General features: G+C 33.5%; 1 protein-coding gene across 1 annotated transcript in view; it reads right to left on the bottom strand.

Annotated features, from left to right (window-relative positions):
* The window catches only part of MYO3A (myosin IIIA), a 209,129-nt gene that overhangs the window by 162,219 nt on the left and 25,998 nt on the right, over positions 1-20,912 (bottom strand). The window contains exons 3-4 of the mRNA XM_074269536.1: positions 19,117-19,221; positions 16,820-16,919 (exon numbers count right to left, since the gene is read on the bottom strand). Of these exons, the coding sequence (XP_074125637.1) occupies positions 16,820-16,919; positions 19,117-19,221 (205 nt within the window). The remainder of the gene's footprint in view (positions 1-16,819; positions 16,920-19,116; positions 19,222-20,912) is intronic.

Genomic DNA, 20,912 nt, shown 5'->3' with positions numbered 1-20,912 from the left:
CCTTAGCTCCTACCTTCTAATGATAGTTTAATAAATGCTTGTTGATCGATTGTGACAACACCTTTAAACAATAATTATAGTAGTGAAACAGTAAGTAAATTTAGCTGGCTTTATTGAGAGACTCACCAGCTTTAGAAAGTCATAACAAATGCCCAGAAGGCTAAATACTTCAAGATACTATGCATCTCAATTGCTGTAGTAGAGGTTGTTCCATTTAAAACATTTCCTATTATAAAATGGTTTTTCCTACTTCTTAAAAATCTTTATACAGAAATAACTTCTCAATGGAAACCACATTTTATTTTAATAACTGCTTTTTTGTCCTTGGTTCATGCCAGACACAGAATAGCCCTAGCCAGTGAAGATTTATCTAAGCAATAAAAAAGAATGCTTTTGTGTTTGTAATTATCAAACCATTACCTTCTCATGCTTTAGCTGGTCTCTGGTAGTATTTATGAGGTTTACACCAAGTTTCATCTAAGTTTACTTCGTAGTTTAAATTAAATCCATCTTCATATTTAATGTTTCCAAAATATTCTTGCACCACTAAAGTTATGTTTATTTTCTTAAAAAAAATCAAGAGTTAATTAAACCTCTCCCCCAACAACAAAAAACAAACCATTATTTTGCAGCATATCTGCAACCATGAAGAAAGACATATGAAAAAGTTGTTAAAGAATACAGAAAATATTAGGTACAAATTTTGAAAAGAAATTAAAAATAATATGCAAAAAGAGGCACATTTGAAGGATTACTAGTTCATCTGCAAACTAACAGATGAAAGCTATTTAAATATTAATTTTTGTTAAAGATACTTTCATTAAATTGAAAGTAATTTCAAAGTAATGTGCTTAAAAATTTCACTGAAATACCTCATCTTTTATGAACTACCTATTAATTCAACAGAAGTGGTAGACCTTGGTGATTTGGTTTTCATTAATTTACTCTTTTTCAATAAAGTCAAACTTTTATAACTTTTAAATTAATTTTTTTAAAAAAACCAAGCAGCTCTGCAGGGGTTCCCTGTTACTTTGTGGAATGGCTGGTCACTTTTCTAATGGATTAATATCTGGAAATGTTCCTTAACATAGTCATTAGGTATAAGATGCAGAAAATAACATTTTGATATAAAACTCATTTTGAAGGCAACATGAGTCTGAAATATGATTCCGAGCTAAGAAATTCTAGGGACTAAGGAATATTTTAAAAATCATCTTTCACTGGCAATTAATCAATGGGTCAAGTAATTGAATCCTATTATTACATTAATACTTTAAAGACAAGAATGCCATAGGTGAAAAATTTCCTATAGCAAAGACAGGAACATTGAGATTTAGAGTTAATATGGATAGAAACAGAAGGTTAAAAGAAAAATAATTTGGGAATAAAAGGGAAATATATTAATTAATAGTATAAGAATTTAAAGAGAAAGATGAATGGAACTTGAGGGGGAAAGTCCAAAGGAAAGGAAATCAAGGCTTATGAAAAAAATTATGGAGAATATAATAGGTGGGAAATATCAAAAGACCATAAGTAAATAACTCATTTGGTCTCTTACTAAGTAATATGATGACAGATAATGACTTCTTTCATGACCACCAACTTATCTCATCCTATGTTATGATGGTCTGAGATTTCTGTAGAGATTTCTCAGACCCACAGTTTGAAACATCTAATAATTTTTGGAGAGACTTCAGAAGCCCCTAATCTGATTCAGTGGTTTTAGAATAGCTTAATTGGCAGAACCCTGGGACTCCTCAGATTAGGTCAATTAAATAGGGTGATCCTTTCCAATTAACAAGAGAAAAATTAGAAAATAGACCATTTTGTTGCACTGACATTCCATACAAATGTAAGTAGAATTATAAAGTTCTAGGATTTTAGGTTTAGAAGAAACTTTGGAGGACATATAAGTCAATATACTGTAAGATAATAGAAAGGATGTTGAATTTTGAAAGGTTTGATCTGAATTCCAATCTCAGCTTTTTCTATATTATCCTGTATATCACTTCATTTTTCTGGGACTCAGTGTTATGTTTAAAGAGAGCAAGTTGGTCTGGATGACCTCTAAGATTCCTTCTAGCTCAAAGTTGAGGATCCTAAAAATATTTTTCCTTCTACAGGATGAGAAAGATAAAATTAAAAATTAGGTTAATAAATCAATTTAGCAATCTTTGAAGACTTTGTAAGAGAGGTAATAGCCCAGGGTATTCTTTAAAAGATCTTGGGACAAAAACTGGATATTAGAGGTATCTTTTTATCAAAAAAGAAGAGGCTTTGGTCTTGACTTCTAATATTTATTTCCTTGTTTGTGTCTTTCCATCCTTATCTATCTTGCCTTTTAGGGCTTATTAATTTTTTTATGTCATGGTCTAAGAAGGCAGCATGATTCAAATCTTGCCTAAAGCTTAGTGTCCAGGCCTTTCTGCCTCCTGAACCAATATTCCTAAGCATTGACTGTCTCTGATAGTTCTTCATGACTTATCACAGTGCTGCCCATCTCCCAACTTTCCTCCCAAGCACTCTTTGATGTATTATTTTTATCACAAATTAGGGGTCATTTCCATTATAAATATTCATATTCAGTAGAGACTTATCAAATGTAGTTACTGAGCTAAACCATATTCATATTGCTAATCATGTACATCAAATGTACATGGTTAACTCTGGAGAGAGATTTGCCAACTATAAATGAAGTAGCAAAAATACTTGGTTGAACTTCAGTTCTTTTGCCCATCACCATAAACCCATACCATCACATATATTTGACATGACCAATTTTGGTATGGATTTTGCCTGAATGCATTCAAATTGTGTTTGGAATTCTTGATGTGATGCTCAGAGTATTAGCAAGAGCTACATTGAACAAACTACACTTGGCAGAAAAGAAACAATCATGAGACCTACCAGCCTTTCCCCACTGCAATCTATTGCATATACATTTGTGACATTTACTTTGACTCTAATGCTAAAAGCTTTCTGAGATCAGTAGCATGTCTTATTTTAGCACAGTGTCCAGGGGATTTTCTATTAAAGGCAGAATTATCCCGGAGTATTAACCTTCGATGTAGTGACAAGTGTTTAAACCTGAATAAATGTACTGATTCATCATCTGCCTAGGGGGTGACTGTTAGGGAGAGTAGAAATTAAAACATGGATTCACTCTAGTCCAACTTAAGCGAGTTAAGAGAGCACATTAATCATACTGGACCTCTCATATCTCGAACACTAAGCCTCAGGGTACCAATCTAAACACTGTGCTTGGCTTGCATCCATCTTTTCATATGGGGCTATGATTTTAGCTGTCATATTTTAATACTAGTTGGTTGCCAAAAAGGTGAAAATTCTCCTGAGGTCTTAATACAATTCTTAAAATAACTAACTGCCTGAGGAACCTTGGAAAGACATTTGCTACCAATCCTCTGGGCCATTGAAAATCATCTCACTCAATATTTTAAAGACATGAGATAAGACTTCCATAAAAGAGAATAAGAAGAGAATTAGATGTGAGGTCAGAGGATATGGCTTTGAATCTCAAATCTGCCACTTACTCCCCACCTGTGTGACTTTAAATAAGGTACTTAACAACACATGGCCTTACTTGTTTCAGGTAATGATTTCATCATCATCATCATAATAGCATAAAATTAAAAATATTTCATTCAATCCTCACAAAAGCCCTGAGAGGTAAGTGTTATTATTTCCATTTTACAAACTGATAAACTGAGACAAAGAGAAGCTAAGTGATGGGACTACGGTCACACATTTGAACTTAGTTTTTCTTTACATCCAATCACTTTGTCCACTGAGATCTTTTCTAGGTTTCCCTCTAGCTTTAAATCAAACATCTTCTTAATTACAAATAATGTTTTTTTAGGCTTCAAAGATCACTTTTCTTTCAATCTTCCTTGATGGAAATATTTCTCAAATGTGTTTCACATAGTAAATGACCACGACAAATGTGACTTAATCATTTATTGATTAGTGTGGCTGAAGTTGCATATTTGAGAAGTTCATCTGAATTTGTATTGATCACTTGGCCATATAATGAAACTTGCTTTCCTGAACAAATTCCTGATGGATATTAAATTCTTTCTGGTCAAATGTCTTTCTTTCATATAAATGGAGAAGAGATTGTAAATAATAATTGTGTCTATATTATATCTAATAATAGAGAAAATTTATGATTCGTAATCCAAAATCTCAAGATAACCTAGAAAGCATTTATGGATGGTTAACTGAAAGATTAAGTGATTTGTCTAGGATTAGAGGAAAGATTTGAATCTAGATCTTCCTGATGGCAGGCTGTCACTGAATCTATTCTGCCAAGTTTGCCCTAGGTCACATAGCAAGTAAATGGGACAGCCATGACTGAAATACAGGACTCTTGAAGCCTATTCCAGAGCTCTTTTCAAAAAATTACATTTGCTTACAGTTTATGCCTCCTGATGCTTTACCTTCTGTTTTTTAGAATAAGATATTATTAACATTGTACTTCTAAATTCGCTATTCAGTATAAGGAAAATATCCTCTGAAAGTTAGGGTGTATAATGAGTCAATGTTGTTACTGGAAGGAGAGTCTGAACTGTCCGGTGAGTTCCTAATATTTAAGTCATGAGGCATAGAAGTGGGAGAGAGCAGAAAAAGTAATTTTTACACATTCATAAGAAACATAGTCACATCCTGTGATTTACAAAACTACTTTTCCATAAGATTGCCTCATTTTACTGGTGGCACTATTTGAGATCTAGGTCTGGAGTCAAGAAGACTGTAATGCTGGATAAATTCAGCAAGAAAGAGATTAAAGAGTATTTAATAATTTATTAAATGGAGAGACATACTGGGATCAAAGTGGATCCATGATTTGGTCCCAGGGCTGAATGAGACTATTCTCTCTAAGAATCCAGCAAACAATCAGAGTTCTCAATGACATATATACACTTGGCTCAGACACAGGGGGGTTGAAAGTCTACTTTGTGTCAGGCACTTTCTATATATTACCTCATTTGATTCTCATAAGAATCCTGCAAGGCAGGTGCTTTTATTAACCCTATTTTACAGATGAATATATGAGACAAACTGAGGTTAAAAATTTCTTCAGGTCACATAGCTAGAAAATATCTGAGGCTCAATTTGAACTCAGGTCTTGTTATTGCACAGTTCCTTTTATTGTCCTGTCTCAGTTTCCCTAATTGTATGTTATCTCACAATTCTCTTTTACTGTCCTGACTCAGTTTCCCTAATTATCCTGACTTAGTCCTGCCTCATTTTCCTGCTTCTCAGTTCTGCAAAACCTCCCCTCCTTCTTTATCAGAATACTTGATAGAATATCAGAATGCCTCTCCCCATCCCAAGCTATTAGAAAATCAGATACTGTCTTATCATAGATGTCTCTCCCCATGTCAAATTGAATTCATTTAATTTAAGTGAGGGGGCTGTGCAAGGTCACCTGCCTCACTTTCCCTTCCAGAGCCATCTAGGTCCAATAGCAAGATACAGATCAAGATGACTGGAGTGAAGGGAACTTTTACACCAAGAGTTCCTAACACTAATGAAACCAAATTTGGACCAAGAATAAGTTAACATAAAGCTCTTTATAATATGATGTCATTGTCTATGTAGATTAAAACAATAATAATGTGGTAATATAGTCAAGCACAAAATAATATATGCATTAAAACACTTCATTAGAAATATATGGAATTAAATGAAAGTGATCAAATTGCCAAAATTTTACAAAATACATAAGTTGATATAACAGAATAGAACTAAAAATCATTATTTGAAAAAATTAAAAATTACTTTCAAAAATGCGAAGTACTCCAATTAATAGAATAGAAAGAAATTTAAAACAAATAAAACTAGGCAAGTTATCAAGAAACTACCAAAAGAAAAAAAAAATGAAGTAGATAGACATACAACCCTAAATGCTATCAAATGTTTAAAGAGCCACCAAAACTGAGATTACACAAATTATTTTCAAGAATTGAGAATAAATTCTACCAAAGTCTTTTTATCAGATAAATCTAACATTAACACCAAAATCAGGGAATGACAAAGCAAACTAATATATCACTAATATAATAACATGTAATAAAATATATGAAAATAATGTAAAAAAAAGTATCACTAATGAATGCAAAAAATGTAAATGAAATCTTAGCAGAGGATACAACAATGTTTCCATAAAAATGATCAAGCTGAATTTATGCAAAGAATACAAGGACTTTTTACATTGGCAGGACAAACTTAATTATAGAGACAGCAACAGGACCTTAGATTTTATTTAGCCTGATGAGAAATTCTACCAAGTATAGTTGACACCTCTGCAATTTATAATCTTGGAAAGGAGTGTGGAGAAAACCAAGGAGTTAAACGACATATGCAAAACAAAACATTGCAAAATATATAAAATTGGATAGTTATCTCAGTCCTTTCATTGTAAATTAATACTATTTCAATAATGTTTTCTTTTATATTTTCAGATACTTAATTTGATAACTGTTTAAAATAGGATTAAAGGCTAAAATATTTTAAATCTTCAGGGATAGATGCAACATTTGAATAGACAGGCAAACATAGTTTTAAATGTGATGGCATATTCTGGAAACATGGCATCAGAATGATTAGTCTGGCAGAACAAGTCATCGGATATAGGGTGACTCTTTTTGAGTAATGCTTTGAGCAAACTATGAGTCAAAGAGAATCACAGGTGCCAGTGTCTATAATTAGCTGCTGAAGCTTTAGGGAAAGAAGAGAAACAGCAACACATGTTAGAAAATCCAAATTATTCACTGATCTTTTCAGTCATGTTCCTGCCTGGTCATCCCACAGTTGAATTCTATCTGGGCATCACAGTCCATGCTGTGGAGGAATTGTTATTGAGCTGGATAGCCCTCAGTTCTGGGGTCCTACTGATCTGTGTGTGGAAACACATTTGCACACATACACATATACACACATTACAGAAAAGAACAATTAGCTTATGTCAGTTATTGTACTTTTATGTTTCTATTGTCAAAACTAACCATTTGTTTTAAGAAAAGAGGGAAGACACTAAAAAGGTAGCACTCAGAGAAAGGGAGGTAGGAAAATCAGGTTATATAATCATTTTTTAAACTTTTTAGAGATTGACAAAATTACTGTGTATCTTTGTTTAAAATAACATTCATTTTTTTATAGAGAAGGTTTTCTTTAAGAATACATTTCTGGGGAAATGGTGAGGAAAAAGGGATTATCATTTTGCAAAAAAAAAGATACTTCACTTTTCAAAAGAATTTGCATCAGCCATATTCTACCTTTGTAACCTTAGAGCAATTATTTTCTCTTTCTGTGCTTCAGTTTCCTCACTTGTAAAAAAGGAGATTGGACTAGATGATCTCTGAGATTTCTTCCAGTAGTATAAATTTATGATACTACTGACATAGATCGATGTAGGATTCTTTGAAATATCCAGTTCCCTAAACATACCATATTATGAATGATCAAAACTCTATGTAACTATAACTTTTCAGGAACACATCTACTTTTATATCAATATGAATAATATCATTTTATGTAGATTTATCAGGGAGACTCACTTTCTGAGTTCAAATCTAGCCTCACTCACTGTATGACCCTAGACAAGTCACTTAATCCTGTTCGCCTTAGTTCCCTCATGTGTACAATGAGCTGAAGAAAGAAATGGCAACCACTCCAGTATTTTTGCCAAGAAAACCCCAAACATGGTCACAAAGAGTAAGATATAACTGAACAACAATAATCATATCATGTATCATGAAAGAGGGGAAAGGACTCACATATGCAAAAATGTTTGTAGCAGCTCTTTTTATAGTAGCAAGGAATTGGAAACTGAATAGATAACTATCAGTTGGCTGATAGGAATGGCTAAAAAAGTTATGGCATATGAATGTAATGGAACATTATTGTTCTCTAAGAAATGATGAGCAGGCTGATTTCAGGGAAAAAAAACTTGGAAAGAATTAAAAGAACTGATACTAAGTGAAGTGAGCAGAACCAAGAATATATTGTATATAGTAACAGCAAGTTAATGTGATAATCAACTGTGATACATTTGGCTCTTCTCAGCAATGTGATGATTCAAGACAATTCCAATAGACTTGGGATGGAAAATCTGTATCCAAAGAGAGAACTATAGAGATTGAATGTGGATTGAAGCATAGTATTTTCACCTTTTTTGTTTATTTGCTTTTTCTTCCTTGTTATTTTTCCCCAACTTTGATCTGATTTTTCTTGTATAACATTTCAAATACAGAAATATGTTTAAAAGGATTGTACATGTTTAGCCTATATGAGATTACCTGCTAGCTTGGGGAGGGGAAGGTAGCTTGGGGAGGGGAAGGTAAGAAAGGAAGAGAGAAAAATTTGGAACACAAAATATTACAAAAATAAATGTTGGAAACTATGTATTTGGAAAAATAAAATACTACTGAGGGGGGAAAATCATGTCATTCTGTGGCATATATTGACATTTTAACACTTGCTTTGATGTGTGTCCAGATATTTTGAAAACATTTTATCATGTAAATACACATAGGATTTGAGGTTTCTTTACAGTAAGAACATTTCAGGGTGAGAACTCTCTCTATGTGATTTAGTAGATAAATCCTAGACGTTACTTGAACCAAATAAGAAGTTAAATAACTTTCTTTGGGCTACATGGTGAGCAAGTAACAGAGAAAGGATTTGAGCACAGAATTTTTTGACCCTTATGTGTATTCAAGTATATCTTACTAAATGAAAAAATAATCTCATTCAGAGGGATTAAAATCTACATATAATTTTAAGGAAGAATTAATACTAAGATTAGGCTTTGCTTAAGTTTAGCAAATAAAAATTAAGTCCTTGAATACCTTGACTCAGGATATAATGCCTAGCACATCAGTTTGGATGGAGTGTACATAGATACTTCGATGAAATTATAATGCGGTACAGTAGAATTCAATTTTGGAAAATGCTCATTTTGGGAGAATTGAGAAACAGATCATCAGCTGGAGTTCCAAAGAGAACTTTTAAAAGCAATGAGTCAACTTATTCATTGCTCAGCTTAATGTGATGACTGAGCTATAAATGACTTGGCTTAGAAGGAAGATAAATACCACTTTCCATAAGAACTGATTTTGTATTCTTAGTGAAACATCAACTTTGGTTATTGGATAGGAAAGTTTAAGGACCTAGAAGTTTTAAAATTTTACTTTCAAAAGAGTGTGTCCCTTCTCCTAAGTCCTCAATATTTGCCATTATTACATCAAAGAAATGTTCTGCAATGTCCTTGAGACCTGCTATGTTTCATATCATTACCAATTAAAAGCAAAAAAAAAAAAAAAAAATGGAGCTGTTGGACTTTCATGCTATTCCATAGAAGTATGCCATTTCAGAAGTGAAGTTCACAACAGCTGCTTATATGGGTCTGAGCAAAATTGGACTAAAAAGCAGAGGCAGCAGAAGCATGTTATAGGGGAAAAGCACTGGTCTTGCTATCAGGAAGATTTTGTTTTGAATTCTGCCTCACACACCAATGAATGGTATGACTCTGAAAAAGTGAATTAACCTCTTTTTTTTTTAATTTCTAAATGAGGGTGTTAGATTAGATGCTCATAACTCTTCCAGATTTAAATCTAACATCCTATTACTCTATGATAATAATAACTGAAACTTGTTTTATAGCATTTTAAGGTTTTCAAAGTACTTTATATTTGTAATCTTTGATATGCTAACCCAATAAAGGGTTGCCTCCATTTTATACATAAACTATGAAAGAAAGAGCTTAAGGATCTTGTCCAGAGTCATGCAGGTAGTAAATATCCAAGGCAGGATTTGAACTTTCTGACTATAAGCTATCTTCATCATACTATCTAGCTGCCTATTATATGAAAGTAAAAATGGATTTATATTAGTAAGAAAAAACTTAGATGAGAATTCTAAGTGATAGCACAGGGAGAGACAATATTTCATTTTTAAAACATTTATATTTTCAAGTTTTCCTTCCCCACTTCCAGTTTAGCTTTGAGTTAGGGAGAAATAAAGATAGAAAGCTGATAAAAAAGCCAGATTTATAAGGGTGTCAGGGTACAGGGCCAATCCAAAATACTAGCACTATGAGTCAGAAGTGCCCAAAATGTGGTAAACCTTAAAATGTTTATAACTGTGGGTTGCCAAATGAGCAAAAATGGGACAAGTGAAAATGGGGCATGTAATGATAAGGTGAAAGCAAAATTAAGGGAGTGCTCTGGCTTGAAAGAGAACAGTGATGATCATGGATTTAGAGTGGAAAGGGACTTTAACAGCCCTCTAGTCCAAGCCCTCTCTTTCACAATTGAGAAAGTGCAGTTCAGAGAAGTAAGTGACATCCTCCTAAGGCAGAATTTGAGCCCAAATCCTCTGATTATAAATGCAGATTTTCCATCATAGAGTACTGGTTCTTGTGATGGCAGAGGAAAAAGACAAAGAGGGAATGAGCTGGAGGTTGTACTTTTGATGATGGAGCTTTTATTGGGGATGACCAATCTCTTCATTAACTGTTTAAAGGCTGATGTGAAGAGGACACCCTAAAAAACTAAAGATTGGAACAATAGAGAAGATTAATTTTCCTCTTCTTGCAGATATCATGAAACAAGGCAGTGGTCACTCTTATCACTCCCATGTACTCCTCTCCCAAATAATGAGTAAAATAATATATGTTCTAAATTTAGCACAAAGCAAAAGGGCTTCTAATTCATTTAATTTTTTTCAGGCATCTTGTACTTATGATGACCAAGTGTGAAACATGTAGGAAATACATATTTTTTATTAAAATTATTAAATATGTTTTATAATATTGGCACATTCTTAATCAATCCTACATTCATCTTATAATGCTTGCCATAATTTCTAAGTGATATGTGTTTGACATAAATCTGACATATATGTATATATATATATAAATACATACCTATATGCCTATACATATACACATACTTTTAGAAAGTAAATAGATGTAAAGAATTTCATTTGAGATGCTTTAAAATTTGTAAATTTGAAATAAATACTTTATTTAGTTTTTATTCATTCATTTATTATTTATTGATTGATTTTTAAATTTACATTTCCTTAGCTTATGGTGGCTAACTCTGATCACACTGTTGACTGAGCTTGGACCAACTCCAATTTTGATCTTGGCTGCTTTGCCCTTCCTTATCCAGCCTTGTGTCATCTAGTTCCTTGAGGATCACCATATTGGTCCTGCACTTAGTGCAGACTGGTCTTAGATCTAGTGTAGCTTAGAATTTCTATACTCAAGGAAACCATTAATAGCAGGGATTAAAAGTGTGCACTTCCACCACATATGACCTAAGTTGGTTTTATTATAGCATTAACTTTTTTTCTCATGGCTTTATTAATTTTGCCCCATAAATTAGTGTGTACAATTAGACCTCACATTGTGGAGTAGCAGTTTCCCTGAAAAGTTTATTATAGGGTGAATCAAATCCTTGTTTACCATTGACTGAAATTATAAAATTGAGACTATGTACCTAGAAGTATAATGTGTTTGAAAGAGTTATGGATGAAAAGTCAGAAGACCTGGAATTAAACCCTGATGCTTTGTGACTCTGGTTAATGGCCAGAGTAAAATGTTGATAATACTTATAATTTGCTATAATTCTAAGAACTCAAGGCTTGCAGTTAGAAATCCTGGGTTTAGGTCCTAATTCCTAATCTCTGAGCTTTCTTCAGTAATAACACTTCCCTGGCTGTAAAATGGAATGATAACTACTAGTTGATTGTGATGACAAACCCGAAAGTATATTTAAAACATTTTTCTAACCTTAATGCTCTTAATTTTTTTTATTAATAATTAGAAAACAAAAAGAGAAAGTATACAATTAAGTATTAATAAGTTTAAAGTAGGTACAGTGGATAGAATGTCAGGTCTATGATCAGGGACATTCATCTTCTTGAGTTGAAATCTAGCCTCGGGTATTTGCTATATGACCATATTCCCATATGCCTCAGTTTCCTTTTCTGTAAAATGAACTGGAGAAGGAAATGACAAATCATTTCAATATCACCCAAGAAAACTCCAAAGGGGTCATGAAGAGCTGGACATGACTGAAATGACTGACCAACAAAAATCACAACAAACCTAAAGGAGATGAAAATTAATGGTTGAAAAAAAAAGATTACAGAGGATTTATGATTAACCGTGCTACCCAACTTCAGACAAAAAAATGATGGACTCAAGATACCAAGTAAAACATTCATTTTTAGACATGGATAATATGGGAATTTTTGTTTTTCTATTAATATCTATTAGGAGAGTTATATTTTTGTTTTCCTTTTAAAATGAAGACAATTGGGGAAGCTAGATGCTATAGTGTGTGGAGCAGCAGCCTTGGAATCAGGAACACCGAATTCAAATCCAGACTCAGACACTTACCATGTGTGTAACACTGAACAAGTCACTTAATTCTGCCTCCAAAACACAAATAATAAATTGGAGATAATTGGGAGGAAGAAAAAAAAAGTGTTAACTAAAAAAATAAAATAAATTGAATAAAAAGAGAAGATAATTGCAAGAATAATTAGAAAAGTCCTTCTAAAAGAGCTAGGACAAGTATGGAGCCATCAAGGATAGGGAGAATTTTGAGAGAAATTGTGAAGGAGAAAGGGAGTAGTTCAAACATGGCAAGAAAGAAAAATGAAGAATCTGTGGGTAAGCTGACTGAAGGCTAATATGAAGAGGCTAGCCTAAGAAGCTGGAGAAGAAAGACCTTATTAAGTCAAGGGCTGAGTACTGGGAGTCAAAGATATGTAATGTGTTTATGGGTGCTTGGTATAAAGTAGGGGTGAAGCCTATGGACTCCTTTTCAGAAGAATAATTTTAATACATAAATTAAAACACACAAGATTTCAAAGCCAATCAATCATACTGAAATAGTTATAATATTATAATAGTTATATATTATATTAAACATATAATATATAACTATTATTATAGTTATAATATATTATAAATGAAAACAAAACCAATTCAGGGACCCCAACTTATATTGATTATTGCAACAAGGGAAAATAAACGATAGTTTTGTTGAAGGAAGTATAAATTTAATGGAATATAATTCGACAAGATCTGCAGAACCTAATGATTAACTGCTATTTTCCACCCTTTCTGTGGGAATAAAGATGACAACGTGCTCTAATAACACTTCAAATCAGCTTTATTTCAAAGTTCATGAAGTCATCTTCCTGTCAGAATGCTTGAAGTAGGTTTTAAGTGAGACCAAATATTTTTAGGCCAATTATATAAGCAGTTGTTTACTAGGCCCAATACTAAATGCATTTCTTTCCTCCTTGGTAATTACATCTGATTAACTGACAAGTATTCATTAAGTACTACTATGTAAGGCTGCCATGCTAGGTTCTGGGGTTATAAATGCAAAGGTAAGGCAACCTTCAAAATGCTTACATTCTTTTGGGAGGAATACTACATGCAAATAATATAGTGTGTGTGTGTGTGTGTGTGTGTGTGTGTGTGTGTGTGTGTGTGTGTGTTGTAGAAAGTTCAAGTCACTACTTATCACCTCAATTTCTCTATCTATAAAAGAGAAGTAATGCCTGATTTTTAATATGCCATTCCAAATGCCTTATCATAGATGGTTCTCAAAGGCAATTACTTTATTGTAGCCAAAGTTATGGCAAACACTGAATTAAACTTGATTATGTGTAGTACAAACCTAGGAGAAGAGAACTTGCCTGTCACTCAAGAACTAGTCTACTTAAATTCAGAGACTCATAACTAAAAGATCTAGCCAGGTGATGATTGGTTTTTTGGGAAAGGAAGGAGGAGGATTTTGCACTTATTAAAACATAGAGGAACTAGACATCTGAGGGTCACGTGTCCATACTAAGGAACCCATGAATGCTTCTGTCCTTATCTCAAAAAGTTGTTCTGATGAAATAAAATAATACTTTGAAGACTATAAATAACCAAACAAATAAACATATGCCATTGTAGTCCTTATATTAGAGGTCCTCTGGCTTTCTTTTCTTTCATCAAAAGCCCAGATATACTTTAGGGGGCTTCCAACTTTTCTAGCTCACTCCCTTTACCCAGACAATCTGGACCATCAGCATATGCTACTTTCTAAGGATGATCACAAGTTCCCTTTGTGAGCAGCCATTATTACAAGGATTGGAATGAGAATAATTTTATCTATGTGTTAATAGAAATAGATTTGATTCATATATGAATCCATAAGAATAAATATACAACTCAAGAAAAAACTGAATAATCTCTATGATATTGTCTGGTTGGGCTCCAGTTGAAAGCCCTTGGTTGGGCTACACCCACCAAATCTATAATATGACCTGCCTTCTTTGCTCTCTTTTCTGCCCCCAAAAAGGTGATGGTGCTTCTTAATGCTCTTTCCATCTTCTTTAGACCCTACCAGCAGATACTGTCAGACCATTTGCCATTGTCCTGCAATTATACCTCTGTTCCTTGTTTCATGTGGCAGTTCTACTTGATACTCTTGGCTGGTCAATTCTTCAATAAATGCTTCCTTATCTGGCTGCCCTTAAAGCAAGACTTGGCTTCCTTTTGTATCTGTGTCATCAGCATAGAAACTCCTAAGCTTTTGCATTTGTTGATTGATGATTCCTCACAATTAGGTCTTCCTCCAGCTGATAGTACTCATTTCTTTTTTTAGGACAAATATCTAAACAGTAGCCAAACTGTATAATTTACTTTTCTATGACATCTTTTGCATCTCTCCTGTTCTCTCTATTCTGATATCCAGATCCTCATTACCTCATGCTAAAACTATTACTATAGCCTCATAATTTACTTCTCTGCTCTCATCATTCATCACAAAACTATTAGAGATTTTCTTAAAGGGGAAGTGTAACTATGAGATCTCTCTCCCTCAAAAATTCCAATAGACCTCTTAACTTCACAGTAAAAAATAAGGTCATCTGTTTGGCATTTAAAGCACTTGGATCCTTCCTACTTTTTCAGCCCTTTAGCATATAGATTCCTTTTTTTCCAAATCTATGATACAGACACAATGATGTCCTTGCTGTTCCTTTGATACGATGCTCCATCTCCATTCTCTGGACTTCCCCGTTGTTATCTATGCTTGGAATGTTATTTATTCTTGATGTTGTTATTCATCTTTTTTTTCTTGACCAGTACCAATGACATCACAAAAGTGATTTGTAGAATGAATTGGATTTAAGTGAGACAGAGCTGCTTTTCTGCCTTGAAGATCCCTGGCTTCCTTTAAAACTTTAAAACTTACTCAAGCACCACTATATGCAAAAGGCTTTCCCCCCCAAGTCACTCCCTGCCTCTCATCTGTGAAAAATTTCTCCAATAATGCTATTTTCTATCTATTCTCTATCTTGTAAACAACAATTTACATATTTATACACATGCATACATATATACATACACACACATACACACACACATACACACACGTGGTTTCCCATTAGAAAGTAAGCATTTTGAGTGCAGGGATTGTTTTTGCTTTTTCTTTGTATCCTGGTGTTTAGTCCCATGCTTAATAAATGGTTCCTTGCTTGATTGGTCAAGCAGTCAAAAAGCATTTATTAAGCACTTGACAAATGCCAGGCTAAGCATTGAGGACACTGAAAAGGGCAAAAATATGGTCTGGGATTTAAAGTGATCACATTAAAATTAAAGAAATAACAAATAACTATGTAGAAATAAGATATACAGGATAAAAAGTACTGTTTAGATATTTGCAGGATAGTAGAGTAGGGTAATACTTGTAGAGAAGGTACTAGCAATGGAGTCAAAGATAGAGAGAGACTGAGGAAGGTCTGTTGCAGAAACTGGGATTTGATCCATTAAAGGGACCATTTCACTAAACTTGTCTATGTGCAATTAGTCAGATAGATTTTTACCATTTTACCTTTCAGAAAAATCTTACCTCCCTCACACTTGGTCTTATCTTGAAGTTATCCAATATCACACAGTAGCTTGAAAGCAAGAAATATGCGTATACCTTCACTTTGTACTTCCAGTGGCAGTAATTCCTATATAGCTTTAGGGTGAGTAGTAACTCATTTTAATTTTTCTCTACCATCCAGGAGGTGAATTTTGTGCTCAAATTAGCAACTCCTCCTGAATTGGGAGAGTTCACAGACCCCATGATCTTTCCACGCTTCCTATTTGTTCTTCTTTTCTGTCACTCCCTTCCCTACTCAGAGCAGTTGGGCCAAGTTAGTCAAATTATCTCAGGGATGCTTACATCAAGGGAGAGAGAAAGAATGAGATGACATGCTTTAGTTTGCATAGGGGAAGAAGATTTGTATTTCTCTTACTACAATATTATCATTACAGCTATAGGAACTCATCTTTTCTAGGAATATTTCTTCACTTAAAAAAAAAGGAATTTTTTTCCTTTTCTTCTCTCAAAGTAAGTTTTGAGGAAGGAGTGAACTTTATTCTCCTGCTTTCAAAGCATGAAAGTTAAAAGTTCTGGGGGGAAAAAATTCTTATAACATTCTGGATGATTTTTTTCTGCCACCCAATCTTAGGAATATCTTGCTGGTTACTGAAAGATGAGAAAAATGGTTTCAAATGTGTAAAAGTCCTTCAATAGTTGAATGTTCAATGTCGTATTAGAATTTATTTCATGTTCTCACCATTTTGATTCATATATTTATATTTTAAGTAAATCCAGAAGAATATTTTCTGGATATATTTTAAGAGAAAAGAAATACAAGAAGTAATCCCATCATCACCCTCTTTGCTTTCCTCCCCCACCAAGAAAGGAGCCTTCCAACATACCAAAATCCACTAGCTTAACTCCGCCTTCAGTGGTCAAGAGGATATTATTTCCTTTCACGTCCCTGTGGATAGTATTGTTGTTGTGCAAATGTTGCAGCCCCTGGGGGAAAATATTTAAGATTTTTGTTGAACTATTATTCAATTTAATATAAGATGTTAATTCTATCTGTAAAGATTGAATTTCTTTTTCAAATATACTGTAATATGCTTATCACAAGAAATAGTTCACTTAAAATGCATAAATTTCATTTTCAATTAGAAGAAGATATCCTTATCAGGATCACCAGATCATATAAAGTCATCATTTTAGTGCCTGAAGGGATCTTAAGGATTATGGAGTCTAATTCTCTCATTTTATATACAAGGAAACTGAGTCTGAGAGAGTCACCCAGCTAATTCCAGATTCAAATTCAGACTCTAAAAGTTATACTATCTCTACTCAATATATATCTTTTATCCTCTTTAAATATTTTATTTCCCCAAAATATAAGTATTAATCTTGTTGGGAAGATCTTGTATAAACTTAATTAATGACAAAAAAGAAATTTTAAAAAGCCATGTTCTAGAAAATTAATCATCAAAAGGTAATAAATTTAAATAGATGTTCATCTTTGATTAACATAAACATGACAGCTTGTCTTTTTGTCAAGAAGGAATCATGAAGAGTCAGTCACAACTGAAACAACTGAATAACAATAATTCTAACATCTTCAAATAGAAAAATTATATTTTTAAAAGAAGGTTCTAGGAAAAACATGATATTCTGAATGGGAAGAATGATATAATGGAATGAACACTGAATTTAGCGTCAGAAGATCATTTGAATCCTGATTGTCATTTATCTAAATCCTTTGTGCCTTAATTTTCTCTTATAAAATGGAGATATTAACAATTAATCACAAGGTTGCCAAGGAAAATGCTTTGTAAACCATAGAATACCATGAAAATGTCAGCTTTACAAATGTCAGCTAAATATATAAATTTGTTGCTACTGACCTACCATTCTTAGATTCCTTAAGATAGAGTCTTTGGATTTTTGTACAAGCCATTTATATCATCTTGCTTCATCCCCTCTTTGATTACTGTGGATTAGGAAAGCAGGCTGTGGCCATTCAACAATGATCAGCTAATTTACTGAATATCTTGTCTTCATTAGTATTATCCTAAATTAATGCAATAACCAAACACTGACATACAATGTATGACCTTCTAAGTTACGCACAGCATCATGGCAGTGGTGGACTGTTTGACTGTTTGCTTTGATTCTTAAGCAGTCTTAGATATTGCATGAGAGATACCATGGTTAGGGGATAGCACCTATTATATAATATTCTCTGATTGCAAATACCATACAGATGGAGAAAGTGGACATTAAAACTGGGTTCAGAATCTCAATGTGTTGCCATATCTCCCTATGTACATACATCTAATGGTATAAAAGGTCAAGGGAATTGGCAGAGGCAATAGCACCAGGAACTGTCCTTGGTAAAACTGAGGGTTATACTTGGGAGGTGTGGAGGGGATTTCTAGTGGAAAAGAACAGCTCACTCATACTATGAATATTTAATAGGATCATAAGACAAGAAATCTGTAATTAGAAGGCACCTTTTAGGACCTTTAGTTCAACTCCCTCTTCATTAGAGTTTTAGTTCTTTGCAAGCAGAAATTGTTTTTGCTTCTATTTGTACATCTAGGGATTATCACAGTGATTCTGCACAAAATGTTGTTCTTCAATCATATTTTAGTTGTAACTAATTCTCTATGACCCCATTTTCTTGGCAAAGATATTGGGGTGTTTGCCATTTCCTTTTCCAGCTCATTTTACAGATGAGGAAACTGAGGCAAAAAGGATTCAGTGACTTACCCAGGGTCACACAACTAGTAAGTGAGACTGGTTTGGAACCCAGGAAGATGAGTCTTCCTGACTCCAGGCTTGGCACTCTCTCCCTGTGGTGCCACCTAGCTGCCCCAGTACACAGAGTAGACACTTAATGCATACTGACTTGACCAGAAATAAGAGGTAGAGTCAAGATTTGAACCTAGTTCCTCTGATTCCAAATCCAGTATACTTTCCACTGTACCATGCTGCATCATTATTTACTAAAGTAATATGTCACAGTTTTATTTAAACTAATTATACTTAATTTTATTTAAACCAATTCACTTTATTTAAACTAATTATACTTAATTTTATTTAAACCAATTCACTTCATTTTATAACCATTAATTTTATTTAATAAATAATTCACACTTAAATTAGTGATATATAGAAAGTTCATATGCACCATTATCCTTACCATTAGTGCTTCATGTAAAATGTAAGCAATTAAAAGTTCACTCATTCTTTCTCCTCTCTTCAAAAGTCCTTTCACAAGATCAGTCACTGATCCTCCATTGCATAGCTACCAAAAAAAAGCCCACTAATAGTTAAAAGTTGAAATTAAAAGGAGGAATCTTGTCAACTCAGTTTTTCTATAAGATTCTGCTGAACAATAAAAAGTGACTTTTCCATTTGTTAAAATTGCTTTCAAATGTTATCTCTGATTTTTTTTAAAGTTGCTAAAGAAAAGAAATGGCACACAATGAAAACAGCAACCTATACTTGTCTTCAATTTCACTGTTATAAGAACACAGACTTCCAAACTGTCACTTAGAGATATGAATTTGTTTTTAAGGAGGTTCTCTAGAAGTATTGGCCAACTTCTTCAAGTCTAGAATAAGTACAATGGCTTCACAAATTATTCCTACACTTTAAGGCTCTAAAATTTAGACTCACCATAATTTTGGATTTTATAAATAAGTTCAACATAGAATGTGAAATAATTACACAAATGCCAGTATATGTTGACTAGTTTAAAAATCAGCATCCCTTTCAACTTTAATAAAAACTTGAGGACAAGTAAAGATTACAAATAGCATTTTTAAGAAACACAAATATAAAATTACAAAATTGACAAAATATTTATGACCATTGTTGTCATCTTGTATGGAGGAAAGAAGATGAACCTTAGAATTCTGACATCTCGCAGTATGTCTTAAATTTTATCTACTCAAGATTTCATCTGAATCACATAAGAAATTTTGGATCTCCTTAGACTATCAAAGTACCTTTCTTTATTCTTGACCTGGCCTCCAAGCCTCTCTATGATGTGACTCAAATGTAATATTCTAATCTACAGGCTCTCCAGTCTTTCTTGTTTTCCTTTACATACTCTATTATGCTCATTCAAACACTATCCCTTAAACATGTCCCATACTTACTCACCTCTGTATCTCTGCTCATGTTATTCCCCATGCCTAATGTTGTTCAGTCATTTTAATCATGTCTGAATCTTTGTGACCCTATTTTGGGTTTTATTGACAAAGATGCTGGAGTGGTTGGCCATCTCCTTCTCCAGCTCATTTTTCAGGTAAGAAAACTGAGGCAAATAAAGTAAAATTCTTTGCAAAGGGTTTTTTTTCTATACAGCTAATCAGTGTCTGAGGCTGGATTTGAACTCAGGAAGAGTCTGGCTGATTCCAAGCTCAGTGCTCTAATCATTGAGCAACTTAGCTGCTCAGATCTAGAATACTGACAGTCTCTCTACCTTTTAATACCTAGCTCAAGAGCTACTTGCACTCTATGAAACCATATTTATACACCTGGCTAAAAATGATCTCTTCCTTTTCAGATCTCATAGCACTCATCTTGTGCATTGCCATGTCATTGAATGAATGAAATAATCATTTATTAAATGCTTACTGTATGTTACATGTTATACATTACCACTAGATTTTGAAAGGAAAGGGCTCATTTTTATTTATTCTTATGTCTCCCCTATCACCCTACACTGAAAATTGCACATAGGAAGTGTTTACAAGTTTGTTGAATAAATTTCCAGGGCCTATTTTTCATAAGAAAAATGAAGAGAGAAATCAAACATAGGCCTAATCTTTCTACAAGGTATTAGAGAGGTCAGTTCTGACCTTTAGGGCAATTCAAACCAAAGCTGACAGTTTAATATTCATAAGATACCTTCTTTCAGTTGGCAGTAGGACATGCTGCCCTGAATTTCAAGATCAGCCTTTTACTCTGCTGCAGGAATATTAATAG

This window comes from Sminthopsis crassicaudata, chromosome 5, assembly GCF_048593235.1.
Source record: "Sminthopsis crassicaudata isolate SCR6 chromosome 5, ASM4859323v1, whole genome shotgun sequence".
NCBI lineage: Eukaryota > Metazoa > Chordata > Mammalia > Dasyuromorphia > Dasyuridae > Sminthopsis > Sminthopsis crassicaudata.
Note: the sequence above shows the minus strand (reverse complement) of the source record. Positions and strands in the feature narration are given on the sequence as shown.